Genomic DNA, 16,459 nt, shown 5'->3' on the forward strand with positions numbered 1-16,459 from the left:
CGGCACAGTAACAGAAACCCGGAGGTGGGATGGGAAAACTTTATTAGATTTGGCTTCCAGCTTCGGCCACGCGGGCCCTGCCCGCTCCGAGCTCAGGTCACGGGGCGCCCCCGCCGCCCTCCTCGTCGTCCTCCACGTCGAGGCCCGGGATGCCGCGGATCTGGCGTTGCAGCGCCCCTCCCAGCAAGGGCACGGCGCCCTCCTCCTCCTCTGGGGGCGGCGGCGGTGGCGGCGACACGGCCCCGGGGGCTGGCTCTGGGGGCACGGGAGGCTGCGCCGGCGCGCCCTCTGCGCCCTCTGCGCCCTCTGCGCCCTCTGAGACCCCTGCCGCTTCGCCCTGCGCCACCTCGTCCAGGGCACCGCCCTCAGCCTCCTCCTGCTCCTTCTCCTCCTCGGGGCTGTCGGTGAAAGGGTTCTCGCCCTGTGGGGAGGGGCGCGGACACTGAAGGGAGGGAGCACAGGCGGGGATTAAGCTGGGGACAGGGCCAGGCCTGGACCAGCGCCTCACCTTCAGGTAGCGCTCCAGCTTCTTGCTGATGAGCTTGTTGTTGAGAATACTGCGGGCCACCATGAGCGAGGACTTCTTGGACTGCTCCATCATGAGCTGCGGGCAGGGCAGAAGGGGCTGGAGAGGCTGGGCTGAGTGCCCTACAAGTTACCGCCCCGACCCTGCCAGCTTAGAGGGGCCCCGACCCGCCCCCGCACCCACGCACTTCCAGCCCCGCCAACGGAGGGCCTCTACCACCATGGAACCACAACCTATCTGATCTTTGTTCAAATTCCCTCCTTCCACACCACACTTACTGTAGGTAATTAAAAATACAGATCTATAGATCTCTATCTTTACGGCTGTATTACAGAAATCTGATTTGTTTACAAAAAAGCTATAAGCAGTGAACAATTAAGAAACTAAGAGCCAAAGGTGCAACCCGTAACAAGGTGCCAACTATGCTAATAGGCAAGGAGCACTTTGGGGCCAACGGGGAAGATATAAAAGCAGGAACAGATATTTAATGAAACATGTCTTTTTAACCCACAGAATTCCAAGAATGAAGAATTATTCCCAGTCATGCAAGGGTGAAGAGACTCTTCTCTGCTGGTAGAAGGATCAACTGTTTCCATATTTTTTGGAAAGCAGTTTGACAGAATGTATGAAAAGTAAAAATCTGTCTCATTAATCCCTTCCCAGAACGTACCCTAAATTTAAGAAATGGAAACATGCGTGCACACTGATTGTAGTGGTGAAAAATGGGAAAACACCTAAACGTTCCTCAGTGCAGAAGAGGTTAAATAAATCGTACATTCAAAAGAACATCATGCAGCCCTTCAAATCGGGCTCATCTCTCCACTGGCATAAGAAAGGTGTATAATGTAGTACTGTCTGCAGAGCATGCCAGAGCCATTTTGTCTGGAAGGATTTCCGTCAGTATGCTGGGCCATTTCCTCATGGTGGGAGTACAGGCAAATCTCACTTTGATCATTATAAAAACCATAAGCTAAAAGAAGGATATTTTTGGTGGGGTGGGAGAGCCCATTGAGTCCCTCCCACTCCATTTACATGTTTCAGAAAGCCTTCTCACTTGCTGTTTCTACTCTCTCCATCTTCATTTTTTTTTTCCTTAGCACGTTTTCTCTACTACTGGAGGAAAATATTAACAGACATTGTACATGCTCATAACAAACTAAAGATACACAATTAGGATACTACTATAGACCATTCCTTAGTGACTCTTTCTCACTTGCCAACACTTTATCCTCCTGGCTCTAGATGCCCAGATAACCACACTATAAATTCTCCCAACTGAGGCACATTTATGTTGCTTCCAGATTTTCTCCACCATAACCCAGCAACACCAGAATAAACTTCTACACTTCCATGCTGGTGCTTTTCATTCTAACCAGGTTTGGTTTCAAAGTGATAGTGCCCAATTAACTGCAAAACATTTGCAAGTCATGCTTCTTCCACCTGTGTTAAAACAATGACCTGGTCCTCCTGCCTGCCCATCAGCATTGGATGTTGTCACTGTTGGATATTTTTGCTGTGGATAAAAGACAGAAGAATCTGTGCTGCTGCCTCCCACAGCATTTCCCTGCCCACCAGCGAGTGAATGCTCTGGTAAGCACACTGGAACGCTCGCCCACAGTTTATAATTTTCTAACTATTTTCTGATCTTGGTTTTATTTTTCACACTTAAAATTTCTTGCCGGGCGCGGTGGCTCACGCTTGTAATCCCAGCACTTTGGGAGGCCGAGGCGGGCGGATCATGAGGTCAGGAGATCGAGACCACGGTGAAACCCCTTCTCTACTAAAAATACAAAAAATTAGCCGGGCGTGGTGGCGGGCGCCTGTAGTCCCAGCTACTCGGAGAGGCTGAGGCAGGAGAATGGCGTGAACCCGGGAGGCGGAGCTTGCAGTGAGCCGAGATTGAGCCACTGCACTCCAGCCTGGGTGACAGAGCGAGACTCCATCTCAAAAAAAAATAAATAAATAAAAATAAAATAAAATTTCTCTTTTTTTAGACAGTCTCGCTCTGTCGCCCAGGCCGGAGTGCAGGGGCTCTCAGTTCACTGCAACCTCCGCCTCCCAGGTTTAGGCAATTCACATGCCTCAGCCTCCTGACTAGCTGGGACTACAGGCACGCACCACCACACCCAGCTAATTTTTTGTATTTTTAGTAGACACAGGGTTTTCCTATGTTGCCCAGACTGGTCTTGAGCTCCTGAGCTCAGGACCTCCACCCATCTCAGCTTCCCAAAGTGCTGTGATTACAGGTGTGAGCCACCACGCCCAGCCAAATTTTCTAGAATTTGATACAGATTGAGTATCCCTTATCCAAAGTGCTTATGACCAGAAGTCTTTCAGATTTTGGAATATTTGCATTATACTTAACCAGTTGAGCGTCCCTACTCCAAAAACCCAAAATCTGAAATGTTTCAATGAGCATTTACTTTGTCATATCTGTGCTGAAAAAGTCAGATTTTACTGGGCACAATGGCTCGTGCCTGTAGTCTCAGCTACTCTCATGAGGCTGATGCAGGAGGATCACTCGAGTTCAGGAGTTCAAGGCTACAGTGTGCAATGATTTCCTTTGTGACCAGTCACTGCACTCCATCCTGCACAACATGGCAAGACTCAATTCTTTAAAAAAAAAAAAAAAGTTTTGGATTTTGGAGCATTTCGGATTTTCAAATGACGATGAACTCAATCTGTATATGTTATGAGGTAGAGGGTCCAAAATTTTCTTTTCCAGAAATATACAAAACAAACCATTATTTCCCTACCAAATTGGCATATAGGTTTACAATCCTTTATCTATAAACTGGAAATCCAAAAGGCTCTAGAAAACAAGTCTTCCCCCAAAATTCATTTGGTGGCTAAATATGAACTGACATTACATTTTTCATTTATATATAAGTCATGTGAGGAATTATTGATGACTCAACTACAAGGCGCTTTCCCCAGATCCTGTTGGAGAGGTTAGTGCTAATACCATATTGTCTTTCTTTTTATTTTATTTTAGAGATAGGAGTCTCACTCTGTTGCTCAGGCTGCACTGCCATTGTGTGATCACGGCTCACTGCAGCCTCAAACTCCTGGGCTCAAGTGATCTTCCCACCCTAGCCTCTTGAGTAGCTGGGACTATAGGCACTCACCACCATGCTTGGCTAATTTTTTATTTTTTGTAGAGACGAGGTCTCACTATGGTCAGGAACTCCTGGGCTCAAGCAATCCCACCTAAGCCTCCCAAAGTGCTGGGATAGCAGGTGTGAGCCACTGTGCCCAGCCTTGCAGTATTGGCTTTCTGAAGCTGAAAAATTAATTGTGAGGCTTCTGGCCCTAAGGTTTCAGATAAAATATCTGTACTAACTTTAACAAATTACTAAGTCTGAAACATACTGAGATCCTTTGCTAGACTCTCTATTCTGGTTCCACTGTTTCATTACTGTGCTAATATCACTTTTTTTGTTTTTTAATTGCAGCAGCTTTGTAGTAAGTTTTAATATTTCCGAAATCAATCTCTCAGCTATTGTTAGACTGAATGTTACAATGTAAAACTTTAAAATAATTTCATTTCATTCAGTCCTACTCCCCGACTGATATTTTTGACTAGAATTGTGCTGTCTATATTAATTTGAAGAGAACTGGTTTTTGTTTTGTTTCACTATTAAATCGCCTATTTAAGAACACAGAACATTCCTCTATTCATTAAGGTCTTATTTTTCTTCTTTTTTTTTTTTTGAGATGGAGTCTAGCTCTGTTGCTCAGGCTGAAGTGCAGTGGCACGATCTCAGCTCACTGCAACCTCTGCCTCCAAGGTTCAAACAATTCTCTGCTTCAGCCTCCCAAGTAGCTGGGATTACAGGCGCCCACCACCACGTCCAGCTAATTTTTTGTATTTTAGTAGAGACAGGGTTTCACTATGTTGGCCAGGCTGGTCTCAAACTCCTGACCTCAGGCAATCCACCCGCCTTGGCCTCCCCGAAGTGCTGGGATTACAGGCATGAGCCACCCTACCTGGCCCTCAAGTCTTTCTTCTTAAATCTGTATTCTTAGCTATTTCATACATTGTGTGGTTATTTTAAGTAGTTTTTCTTTCTATTTAAATTTCTAACCGGTTAATACTAGAATAGAGAAACACTACTACTTTTTGTATGCTATTTTGAATCCCATCCCCTTACCAAATTCTATTAATTCTAAGAACATTTTGCTGGGATCATTCAGCTTTTCTAAGAGCATAATCACATTACTTGCACATAAAGAGAGTTTGCATTATACCAATAATATTGCTAGATTTTTTTTTTTTTTTTGAGACAGAGTCTCGCTTTGTCGCCCAGGCTGGAGTGCAGTGGCGCGATATCAGCTCACTGCAAGCTCCGCCTCCCAGGTTCATGCCATTCTCTTGCCTCAGCCTCCCGAGTAGCTGGCACTACAGGTACCCGCCACCACATCTGGCTAATGTTTTGTATTTTTAGTGGACATGGGGTTTCACTGTGTTAGCCAGGATGGTTTTGATCTCCTGACCTTGTGATCCGCCCACCTCGGCCTCCCAAAGTGCTGGGATTACAGGCATGAGCCACCGCGCCCGGCAAATGTTGCTAGATTTCTTATGGAACCATCCCTCCATTCCAGAAACAAACCTTACTTATAATGTATCATACATAGGGATCACTACTAGATTGATAATTACTAATATTTTATTTAGCACTTTATTTATTTTTTTGAGACAGAGTCTTGCTCTGTTGCCCCGGCTGGAATGCAGTGGCATGATCACAGCTCATTGCAGCCTCAACCTCCTGGGCTCAGTTGATCCTCCCACCTCAGCCTCCCAAGTAGCTGGGACCACATGCCCCAGTACTTGGCTTTTTTATTTTTAATTTTATAGACACAGGGTCTCACTATATTGTCCAGGCTGGTCTTGAACTCCTGGGCTCAAATGATCCTCCCACCTCAGTCTCCCCAAGTGCTGGGATTACAGGTATAAGCCACTATATCCAGCCGACTTCCTTTTTTTTTTTTTTTTGAGATGGAGTCTCACTCTGTTGCCCAGGCTGGAGTGCAGTGGTGCAATTTCGGCTCACTGCAACCTCCGCCTCCTGGGTTCACACCATTCTCCTGCCTCAGCCTCTTGAGTAGCTGGGACTACAGGCGCCTGTCAATACGCCCAGCTAATTTTTTGTATTTTTAGTAGAGATGGGGTTTCACTGTGTTAGCCAGAATGGTCTTGATCTCCTGACCTCGTGATCCGCCCGCCTCGGCCTCCCAAAGTGCTGGGATTACAGGTGTGAGCCACCGCGCCCGGCCAATCCAGCCCACTTTCATATCTTTAATAATAGTAAACTAATCTACAGTTTCATTTTGGTATCATCTTTATCAGAGTTTTGGAATTAAGGTTTAAGAAGCTTCCTAAATATTGAGAGGACAGACTTCTAACATAGCAGTCTGAGGAGTTCCCTGGAACACTCCCTAGTGAAACTGATGAAAAGTATTAAAAAACAACCATTTAAAGTCTCTGAAAATGTTCCTAAGGACATACAAAATGTTCCTAAGATTTAATGAGGAAAAGCTACTAAAACTCAGTTCCATGAAGAGTTGTGATGTCTGAAACACAACCTATTGCATCCGTGCCTCCCCCACCTTAGTGTGATGGAAACTCCATTCCAGACAGTATAGCCAAGAAGACAGGTCTCCCCGCATCTACCCAGCTCATCTCAATTGAGGGGTATGATATCTTCCCAGGAGGAACAGAATGTCAGCATCTATTTTTCTTTTTCTGACATAGAGTTTCACTCTTGGTTGCCCAGGCTGGAGTGCAATGGCATGATCTCGGCTCACTGCAACCTCTACTTCCCGGGTTCAAGCAATTCTCCTGCCTCAGCCTTCCAAGTAGCTGGGATTACAAGTGCCCGCCACTAAGCCTGGCTAATTTTTGTATTTTTAGTAGAGATGGGGTTTCACGATGTTGTCCAGGCTGGTCTTGAACTCCTGACCTCAGGTGATCTGCCCACCACAGCCTCCCAAAGTGCTGGGATTACAGGCATGAGCCACTGTAGCCAGCCAGATGTCAGTATCTCTCATCCCACCCCCAGCTACCTGCTGCTGAGGCTAAGTTCTGGACAAGCATAGCTGAGAGGGAACGGTTCCTATCTTCTACCCAGCCACACACACGTGGAATGGAGGCTTGACCCTGGGCATGGCACACTAAGAATATAAGGGCTCACATACCCATGGCTTGTTCATAAAGCGGAGGTCCCATGCCAGGAAAGGCAAAGCAAGACCGGAGGCTACAGCCCACTGTACCTCCTCCCATGTCTCTCCTAAAGTGGCAGAGTCACTCAGAGAGAGGTACTCCATTGTCTCCATCCCCAGAGCCTTGGCTCAGAGATTCTGCCCAGAGTGAGGGCAGGGCCTTAAATCAGTAAGCTCCCAATCTCAAAGGAACTGACTGACTTTACTGGCAAGAGTGCTGGGAAGTGCAAGACTAGGGACTCTCTCAAAAACAATGGAGACTAGTAAAAGGACATTGATAGCTTTTTTTTTCTTTCTGAATATTTATTGGGGTTAAACACTGATAGCTTTGTCCTTTCCCCCCCCCGCCCACTACACAGCTGTAAAAAAGAAAGACCGGTAGATTAGACAGTGATATTAGCTAGCCCATAGGCTAACTATGTTACCAGAGAGGACAAGGACCAGTGAAATAAGCTAAGAACAGACTCCCTGAGTTCGGAATAAATCTCAAACAACCACCTCAAAAATCATCCCTGTTGGGCCTGGCGTAGTGGCTGACGCCTGTAATCCGAGCACCTTGGGAGGCTGAGGTGGGTGGCTCACAAGGTCAAGAGTTCAAGACCAGCCTGACCAACATGGTGAAACCCTGTCTCTACTAAGAATACAAAAATTAGCCGGGCGTGGTAGCACATGCCTGTAATCTCAGCTACTTGGGAGGCTGAGGCAGGAGAATGGTGTGAACCCGGGAGGCGGAGCTTGCAGTGAGCCGAGATCACGCCACTGCACTCCTGCCTGGGCGACAGAGCAAGACTCCGTTTCAAAAAAAAAAAAAAAGAGTGAAATTGGCCGAGCTTGGTGGCTCATGCCTATAATCTCAGCATTTAGGGAGGCCGAGGTAGGCAGATCACGAGGTCAAGAGATGGAGACCATTTTGGCTAACACGGTGAAACCCTGTCTCTACTAAAAAAAAAAAAAAAATACAAAGAATTAGCCAGGCGTGGTGGTGGGTGCCTATAGTCCCAGCTACTTGGGAGGCTGAGGCAGGAGAATGGCGTGAACCCAGGAGGCGGAGCTTGCAGTGTGCAGAGATAGCGCCACTGCACTCCAGCCTAGGCAACAGAGCGAGACTCCATCACAAAAAAAAAAAAAAAGAATTAGCGAACTTGTGGATCAAAAGAGATTATACAGTCTGCAGAACAGAGAGAAAAAAGTGAGGTAAAATGAACAGTCTCAGACAACCATGGCACACTATTAAGTGATCCAACATACGGGTAATGAGCATCAGAAGAGGAAAGAGAGAAAGGAGTAAGAAAACAAAATACTTGAAGAAACAATGGCTGAAAGCTTTGGAAGGTTGATGAAACCTGTAATCTATACATCAAAGCAGCTCAGGCTGGGCGTGGTGGCTCACGCCTGTAATCCCAGCACTTTGGGAGGCCGAGGCGGGCGGATCACGAGGTCAGGAGATTGAGACCATCCTGGCCAAGATGGTGAAACCCCATCTCTACTAAAATACAAAAAATTAGCCGGGCATGGTGGTGTGCACCTGTAATCCCAGCTACTCAGAAGGCAGAGGCAGGGGAATCACTTGAACCTGGGAGGCGGAGGTTGCAGTGAGCTGAGATTGTGCCATTGCACTCCAGCCTGGCCACAGACCAAGATTCCATCTCAAAAAACAAAAAAGCAGCCCAATAAACTCCACGTAGAATAAACACAGAGAGATGCACAAAGACATAATAAAGGTGCCAAGAGTCAAAGACAAGGGAAAAATCTTGAAAGCAGCAAGACAAAAACAAATCATCACAAGGAAACCCCAATATTAGTTTAAAAGCTAACTTCTCAGCGGGGCACGGTGGCTCATGCCTGTAGTGGCGAGACCCTGTCTCTATTTTTTTTTTTTTAATCAAAAAAGGGAACTTTCTAGACAGACACAAATTACTAAAAATGACTTTAAAAAAAAAACCCAGAATATCTGAATATACCCTATAACAAGTGGAGACTGAATTATTAATAATAATTTAGGCCGGGCACGGTGGCTCATGCCTGTAATCCCAGCACTTTGGGAGGCCGAGGCGGGCGGATCACGAGGTCAGGAGATCAAGACCATCCTGGCTAACACGGTGAAACCCCGTCTCTACTAAAAATACAAAAAATTAGCCGGGCGAGGTGGCGGGCGCCTGTAGTCCCAGCTACTCAGGAGGCTGAGGCAGGAGAATGGCGTGAACCCCGGGGGGGCGGAGCCTGCAGTGAGCTGAGATTGCGCCACTGCACTCCAGCCTGGGTGAAAGAGCGAGACTCCGTCTCAAAAAAAAAAAAAAAATAATAATAATAATAACTTAAAAAGCTAGTTAACAGGCTGGGCACAGTGGCTCATGCCTATAATTCCAGCACTTTGGGAGGCCAAGGCAGGCAGATTGCTTGAGTCCAGGAATTTGATACCAGCCTGGGTAACATGACAAAACCCCGTCTCTGCAAAAAACTACCAAAACTAGACAGGCATGATGACACACATGCCTTTAGTCCCTGCTATTTGGGAAGCTGAGGTGTGAGGATCGCCTGAGCCTGAGAGGTGGAGGTTGCAGTGAGCCGAGATCACACCGTTGCACTCCAGCCTAGGTGACAGAGTGAGATCCTGTCTCAAAAAAAAAAAAAAAAAAAAAAAAAAAAAAAAAAAAAAAAAAGCTAGTTAACAAAGAAAAGCCAGGCCTAGATGGCTTCACAAGCAAATTCTATGAAGCACTTGAAGAATTAATACTAGTATACTAGTTCTTCACAAACTTTTCCAAGAAACCAGATAAGGAAGAAAAATGACAACTGTATGAGGCCAGTATTAATTAACCTGATAACCAAATCAGACAAATATATCACCAAAACACTACAGACTATTATTATCTTTTATGAATATAGATGCAAAAATTCTCAACAAAATAGCAGCAAAACCAATCTAATAAATAAACATAATTACACACTATGACCAAGCAGGATATATCCCAGGGATGCAAGGGTGTTTTATATCCAAATAAAATAATGTAACATACTGTAACAACACAATTAAAGACAAAAGCCACATGATCACCTCAACAGAGGCAGAAAAAGCATTTGACAAAGTCCAACACCATTTTAAGATAAAACACTTAACAGGACTAGAAGGGAACTTCTTCAACTCAGTCAAGGGCACCTATGAAAAACCCACAGCTGACATCACACTTAATGGTAAAGACTGGTGCTTTCCCTGTAAGATCAGAAAGAAGATGAGGACATCCATTCTCACCACTTCTATTCAATACTGTATTGGAGGTTCTAACCAGGGCAATTAGGTAAGAAAAAGAAATAAAGTGCATCTAGATTGGAAAGGAGAAGTAAAACTAACTCTATTTGCAGATGACTGATGTTGTACAAAGAAACCCCTAAGAAATCCACTAAAAACTAGGCAGGGCGCGGTGGCTCACGCCTGTAATCCCAGCACTTTGGGAGGCCGAGGCGGGTGGATCATGAGCAGGAGATTGAGACCATCCTAGCTTACATGGTGAAACCCCTCTCTACTAAAAATACAAAAAATTAGCTGGGCATGGTGGTGGGCACCTGTAGTCCCAGCTACTTGGGAGGCGGAGGCAGGAGAATGGTGTGAACCCGGGAGGCGGAGGTTGCATGAGCCGAGATCGCACCACTGCACTCCGGCCAGGGCGACAGAGTGAGACTCTGTCTCAAAAAAAAAAAAAAAAAAAAAAAAAAAAAAAAAAAAAAAATCCACTAAAAACTATTAGAACTAATAAACATTATTTTATGTTTTTATTTTTATTTTATTTTATTTTTATTTATTTATTTTTTGAGATGGAGTCTCGCTGTGTCTCCCAGGCTGGAGTGCAGTGGTGCGATCTCGGCTCACTGCAACCTCCGCCTTCTGGGTTCACGCCATTCTCCTGCCTCAGCCTCCCAAGTAGCTGGGACTACAGGCGCCTACCACCACGCCTGGCTAATTTTTTGTATTTTTAGTAGACACGGGGTTTCACCGTGTTAGCCAGGATGGTCTGGATCTCCTGACTTCGTGATCCTCTCGCCTCGGCCTCCTGAAGTGTTGGGATTACAGGCATGAGCCACCGCGCCCGGCCTTATGTTTTTATTTTTTAGAGACATGGTCTTGCTCTGTCACTCATGCTGGAGTGCATGGTATGATCATAGCTCACTGCAACCTCAACCTCATAGGCTCAAGCCATCCTCTTACCTCAGCCTCCCGCGTAGCAGGGACTACAGGCACTTGCCGCCACACCTGGCTAACTTGTTTCTTTTATACACACAGGGTCTCACTACGTTGCCCATGCTGGTCTCAAACTCCTGGACTCAAGCAATCCTCCCACCTTCACCTCCTAAAGTGTTTGGATTGCAGGTATGAGCTATAATGCCTAGCCATAGTTTAAATATTATTAAAATTATGAAACATTAAAAACGAATAGTTCAGTGAGATTGTAGGGTATGATATCAATATATTGGCTGAGCACAGTGGCTCACGCCTGTAATCCCAGTACTTTGGGAAGCTGAGGCAGGAGGACTGCTTGAGCCCAGCCTGGGCAACATGGTGAAACCCTGTCTCTACAAAAAATACAAAAGTTAGCTGGGCATAGTGGAACATGCCTGTAGTCCCAGCTACTTGGGAGGCTGAGGTGGGAGGATTACCTGAGCCCAGGAGGTTGGAGGCTGTAGTGAGTCATGATGGTGCCACTGCACTCCAGCCTAGGCAACAGAGTGAGACCCTATTTCAAGAATTTAAAAAAAAAAAGTATTTTTATACACATGGAAAAAATAATCCAAAAATATCAAGAAAACAATTCCATTTATAATAGTAACAGAAATAATAAAATACTTATAAATAATCTTAACAGGCCGGGCCTGGTGGCTCACGCCTGTAATGCCAGCACTTTGGGAGGCTGAGGCGGGTGGATCCCCTGAGATCAGGAGTTCGAGAACAGCCTCGCCAACATGGTGAAACCCTGTCTCTACTAAAAATACAAAAAATTAGCCAGGCGTGGTGGTGCGTGCCTGTAATCCCAGCTACTCAGGAGGCTGAGACAGGAGAACTGCCTGAACCCGGGAGGCGGAGGTTGCAGTGAGCCAACTGCATTCCAGCCTGGGCAACAAGAGCAAAACTCTGTCTCAAAAAAAAAAAAAAAAAAAAAAAAAAATCTTAACAATAAAGAACAAGGCCGGGCGCGGTGGCTCACGCCTGTAATCCCAGCACTTTGGGAGGCCGAGGTGGGCAGATCACCTGAGGTCAAGAGTTCGAGACCAGCCTCAACATGGAGAAACCCCGTCTCTACTAAAAATACAAAATTAGCTGGGTGTGGTGGTGCATGCCTGTAATCCCAGCTATTCGGGAGGCTGAGGTAGGAGAATTGCTTGAACCTGGGAGGCGGAGGTTGCAGTGAGCCGAGATCGCGCCATTGCACTCCAGCCTGGGCAACAAGAGCGAAACTCCAGCTCCATAAAAAAAAAAAAAAAAAAAAAAAAAAAAAAAAAACAATAAAGAACAAAGCTTACACCCTGAAAACTACAAAACATTTGAAAGAAATTAATTCATTTACTAGATCTCAGTAAATGAAAAGACATCCCATATTCATGGATTAGAAGACTTAATGTCTATGGTCAACTGACTTTCAACAAAGATGCCAAGATCATTCAATGGGGGGGAAAACAGTCTGTTTCATTTTTTTTTCAAATGGTGCCGGAACAACTTAATATCTAGATGCAAAAAATAAAGTTAGACCCTTACCTCATACGTAAGATATAAATAAATTAACTCAAATGGAACAAAGGCCTAACTGCAAAAGCTAAAACCATAAAATTCTTAGAAGAAAACACAGGGGTAAATCTTCATGACCTTGGATTTATCAATAGATTCTTAGTTATGACACCCAAAGCATAAGCAATAAAAGAAAACTGGACTTTATAAAAAAACTATTGTGCTACAAAGGACACATCAAGGTGAAAAGACCCACAAAATGGGCAAAAATATTTGTAAATCATATCAAATATGGGACTTTACAAAAAGAACTCTACAAAAGACAACGCAATTTAAAAATGCACAAAGAACTTGAATAGACATTTCTCCAAAGATACAAAAATGGCCAACCAGCCCATGAAAAGATGCCATTAGTCAGTCATCAGGGCTACACAAATCAAAACCACAATGAGATACTACTTCCCACCCACTAGGATGACTAGATCAAAAAGTCAGAAAATGCTGGGCGCGGTGGCTTATGCCTATAATCCCACCACTTTGGGAGGCCAAGGCAGGGGGATCACCTGAGGTCGGGAGTTCGCGACCAGACTGACCAATATGAAGAAACCCCGTCTCTACTAAAAATACAAAATTAGCCAGGTGTGGTGGCACATGCCTGTAATCCCAGCTAGGAGAATTGCTTGGACCCGGGAGGCAGAGGTTATGGTGAGCCGAGATCACACGATTGCACTCCAGCCTGGGCAAGAAGAGCAATTCTCCATCTCAAAAAAAAAAAAAAAAAAAAGTCAGAAACTAAGTGTTGGTGAGTATGTTGAAAAATCAGGACCCTTATATGTTGCTGGTGGAAATGTAAAATGGTGCACAGTCACTTTGGAAAATAGTCTGGCAGTTCCCTCACAAGTTAAAGTGTTACTATTTGATCCAGACATTCTAGTCCTAGTTATATACTCAAGAGAAATGAAAACATATGTCCACGTAAAAACTTGCACAATAATGTTTCTAAGAGCATTATTCGTAATAGCCAAAAGGTGAAAACAACCCAAACACCCAAAAAGATGAATAAACAAAATGTGCCACATCTATCTACACAATGGAATAATATGAAGCCATATGAAGGAATGAAGTTCTGATACATGCTACAATGTGGCTGGACCCCAAAAACATGCTTAGTGAAAGAAGCCAATCACAGAAGACCACATATTATGTGATTCTGTTTATATGAAGTAGCTAGAATAAGCAAATATAGATAGATTAGTAGCTGCCTAAGGCTGGAGGAGGACAAGAGGTTGGGGGACTGATAGCTAAAGGGTTTCTTTTTGAGGTGATGCAAATACTGTGTAATTGAATGACTGATGACTGCAGAATTCTGTGAATACATGAAAAACCGATGCATTGTTTTTTTTTTTTTCATTTGTTTGGCTTTTTTAGAGACAGGATCTTGCTCTGTTGCCCAGTCTGGACTGTGGTGGTGCAATCATAACTTATTGTAACCTTGGACTCCTAGCCTCAAGTGATCCTCCCACCTTGGCCTCCCAAAGTGCTGGGACTGCAGACATAAGCCACCACGCCCAGCCCAAAGACTACTGAATTGTATACTTTAAATGCGTGAATTGTACAGTATGTGATTCTATCTCAGTAAAGCTGTTACCAAAGATAACAATAATAATTAGAAGCTTTCCATTCATCTCTACAGTCTGGAATTCTAAAAAATACAGTATTTAAATTGTATTCAAATTATCTCTGTAAACCAATGACTTCTGGTGCCTTCTAAATATCTTTCGTCATCCTTCCAAACCTCTCTACGGTTACCAGCTGCTATGGCTTGTTCTTTTTTTTAACTTCTTTTAGGATCAATTTTGAGTTTATATTTTGCTATCACCTCCCCTGTATTTTCCAACTTTTTTTTTTTTTGAGACAGAGTCTCGCTCTGTCACCCATGCTGAAGTGCAGTGGCACGATCTTGGCTCACTGCAAGCTCTGCCTCCCGGGTTCACGCCATTCTCCCACCTCAGCCTCCCGAGTAGCTGGGACTACAGGCACCTGCCACCATGCCTGGCTAATTTTGTTTTTGTATTTTTAGTAGAGACGGGTTTCACCATGTTAGCCAGGATGGTCTCAATCTCCTGACCTCGTGATCCGCCCACCTCGGCCTCCCAAAGTGCTGTGCCCAGCATTTTGGTTTTTTTGTTTTGTTTTGTTTTGTTTTTGAGATGAGTCTCGCTGTGTCACCAGGCTAGAATGCAGTGGCGCAATCTCAGCTCACTGCAACCTCTGCCTCCTGGGTTCAAGCGATTCTTCTGCCTCAGCCTCCCGAGTAGCTGGGATTACAGTGCCCGCCATCACACCCAGCTAATTTTTGTATTTTTAGTACAGACAGGGTTTCACCATGTTGGCCAGGAAGGTCTCCATCTCTTGACCTCGTGATCTGCCCACCTTGGCCTCCCAAAATGCTGGGATTACACGTGTGAGCCAGCACGCCCAGCCAGATTTTCCAACTTTTATTAATGACATACAGTTTCCATCCTCTGCAGTCTTCTAACCCCTACTAGTTCCTAGCATAAGAATCTGTTTTTGGCAAGTTCCCTAAAGCTTCTCTGTTGCCAAAGCCAACTGACACTTTCCTTTTCTTCCCAGAACTCTTGGTGGCATTTCTCAATCCTAAGTCTCTGCAACCAGAGAGACCCCTGACCCTGTCCACCGTTCAGAATCATCACACCGAAAAAGACCAGAGACGAATTGTGATGAGCATGGAAAAGGGTGGAGAAATGCTGCTTCCCACGCTCACCTTGGATGCGAACATCTGTTCATAAACCCCACCACCCTCCTCCAGGGTGAAGACAGCCAAGCCACTCTTTGGCCCAGACCTCGTCCTGGGGCCTCCTTGCTCTCTGCCGATACACAGCCCCTTCACCCCCACCTCCAACACAGCATATCGTCCATTCAATCAAAAAACACCTACTCTGGCTTCCGTGCTAGGCACTGGAGCAACACTGGAAAATGAGACAGAATTTGCTCATTCTCTTGCCTTATGTTCTCCATGCCCCACAACACACTTCCCTACTGCTCCCTGCTCCCTGACAATCTTGGCAGCACCACTGTCCTCCCAGTTCCCCAAGTCAGAAACCAGAGTCACCCCAGGCTCCTGATTACTCCCACATGCCAGCCTCCGGCTCCCTTCCTTCAGCTGCTCTTCTCCCCTTCACTCCCAAGGTGGGGTCTCTTCTCGTCTGGAGACTGCAGGAGCTCCTCCTTGGCCCCCACTGCCCCACCCAGGTGCAGGCCTGAAGTCTCTAGTTCAACACCAACTCTAATCCCGTTAATCCCACACTTGAAACTTCACTGCCTACAGGAACAAGCCCAGGCCTCTCAGTGCAGCTCTCCTGAGCCTCAAGCCCAATCCCCTCCTCCAGCAACACTTGCACTGTATCATCTCCATTTGGTTTCTGAACCTAATCTGGCTCTGGCCCCTATGAACATGGAGGTCCCCATATCCCACAGAATATGTCACCTTCTCCCAGGCAGAGTCCCCATCTCCCACCTGTCTCTCTGTAGCTGTGCTGCCTGCACTGGGCTGGAAATGTCCATATCCACCTCCTCCTGCCTCCACTGCAGTCCCTCACCGGCAGGCAGAGGTTCTAACTGCACAACCTCCCCAGAGGCCTCACTCAATCTACCCACAGGACAGAGGGAGAGCACTGTGGCCACTCACCCTGCGGTTCCGGTTGTGATCCATGGTCTTCAGGTGCTTCTGGATGATCCCAAACTGCATGGGAATGAAGAGGTCGCAGGCTGCACAATGGGCTGCCTCCACCTTCTTCACAAAATGCTCCATGGCAATTTCTGTAGTGGGGAGGAGGGAGTCACTACCGGGCCCAGGTGCCTAACATAGACCCAAGTGTTTGAGAAAAAACCACATCAGCTCCTCCTCAACTCGGCCCTGCCACTTCCACCTGGGCCTGAGCCGAGGCTGTTCTCCTGACCTTCCCTGGGGGAACAGA

At 45.8% G+C, this 16,459-nt stretch overlaps 1 protein-coding gene and 1 long non-coding RNA gene across 4 annotated transcripts in view; one reads left to right on the plus strand and one right to left on the minus strand.

Moving 5' to 3' along the window:
* Positions 1 to 25: 25 nt before the first annotated feature.
* The window catches only part of AKAP8L (A-kinase anchoring protein 8 like), a 38,018-nt gene continuing 21,584 nt past the window's right edge, over positions 26 to 16,459 (minus strand). For all 3 annotated transcript variants that reach the window (XM_055239247.2, XM_063616348.1, XM_055239246.2), the window contains 3 exons: positions 16,171 to 16,301; positions 509 to 604; positions 26 to 421 (listed from right to left, as the gene is read on the minus strand). In XM_055239247.2, the coding sequence (XP_055095222.1) occupies positions 98 to 421; positions 509 to 604; positions 16,171 to 16,301 (551 nt within the window). In that variant the 3' untranslated portion in view covers positions 26 to 97. The remainder of the gene's footprint in view (positions 422 to 508; positions 605 to 16,170; positions 16,302 to 16,459) is intronic.
* On the plus strand, positions 1,517 to 16,177 carry LOC129460827 (uncharacterized). Its single transcript, XR_008650313.2, has 3 exons — positions 1,517 to 2,116; positions 11,025 to 11,111; positions 15,096 to 16,177. It is a non-coding gene; the product is annotated as an uncharacterized lncRNA (long non-coding RNA).

Source organism: Symphalangus syndactylus, chromosome 13 (assembly GCF_028878055.3).
Source record: "Symphalangus syndactylus isolate Jambi chromosome 13, NHGRI_mSymSyn1-v2.1_pri, whole genome shotgun sequence".
NCBI lineage: Eukaryota > Metazoa > Chordata > Mammalia > Primates > Hylobatidae > Symphalangus > Symphalangus syndactylus.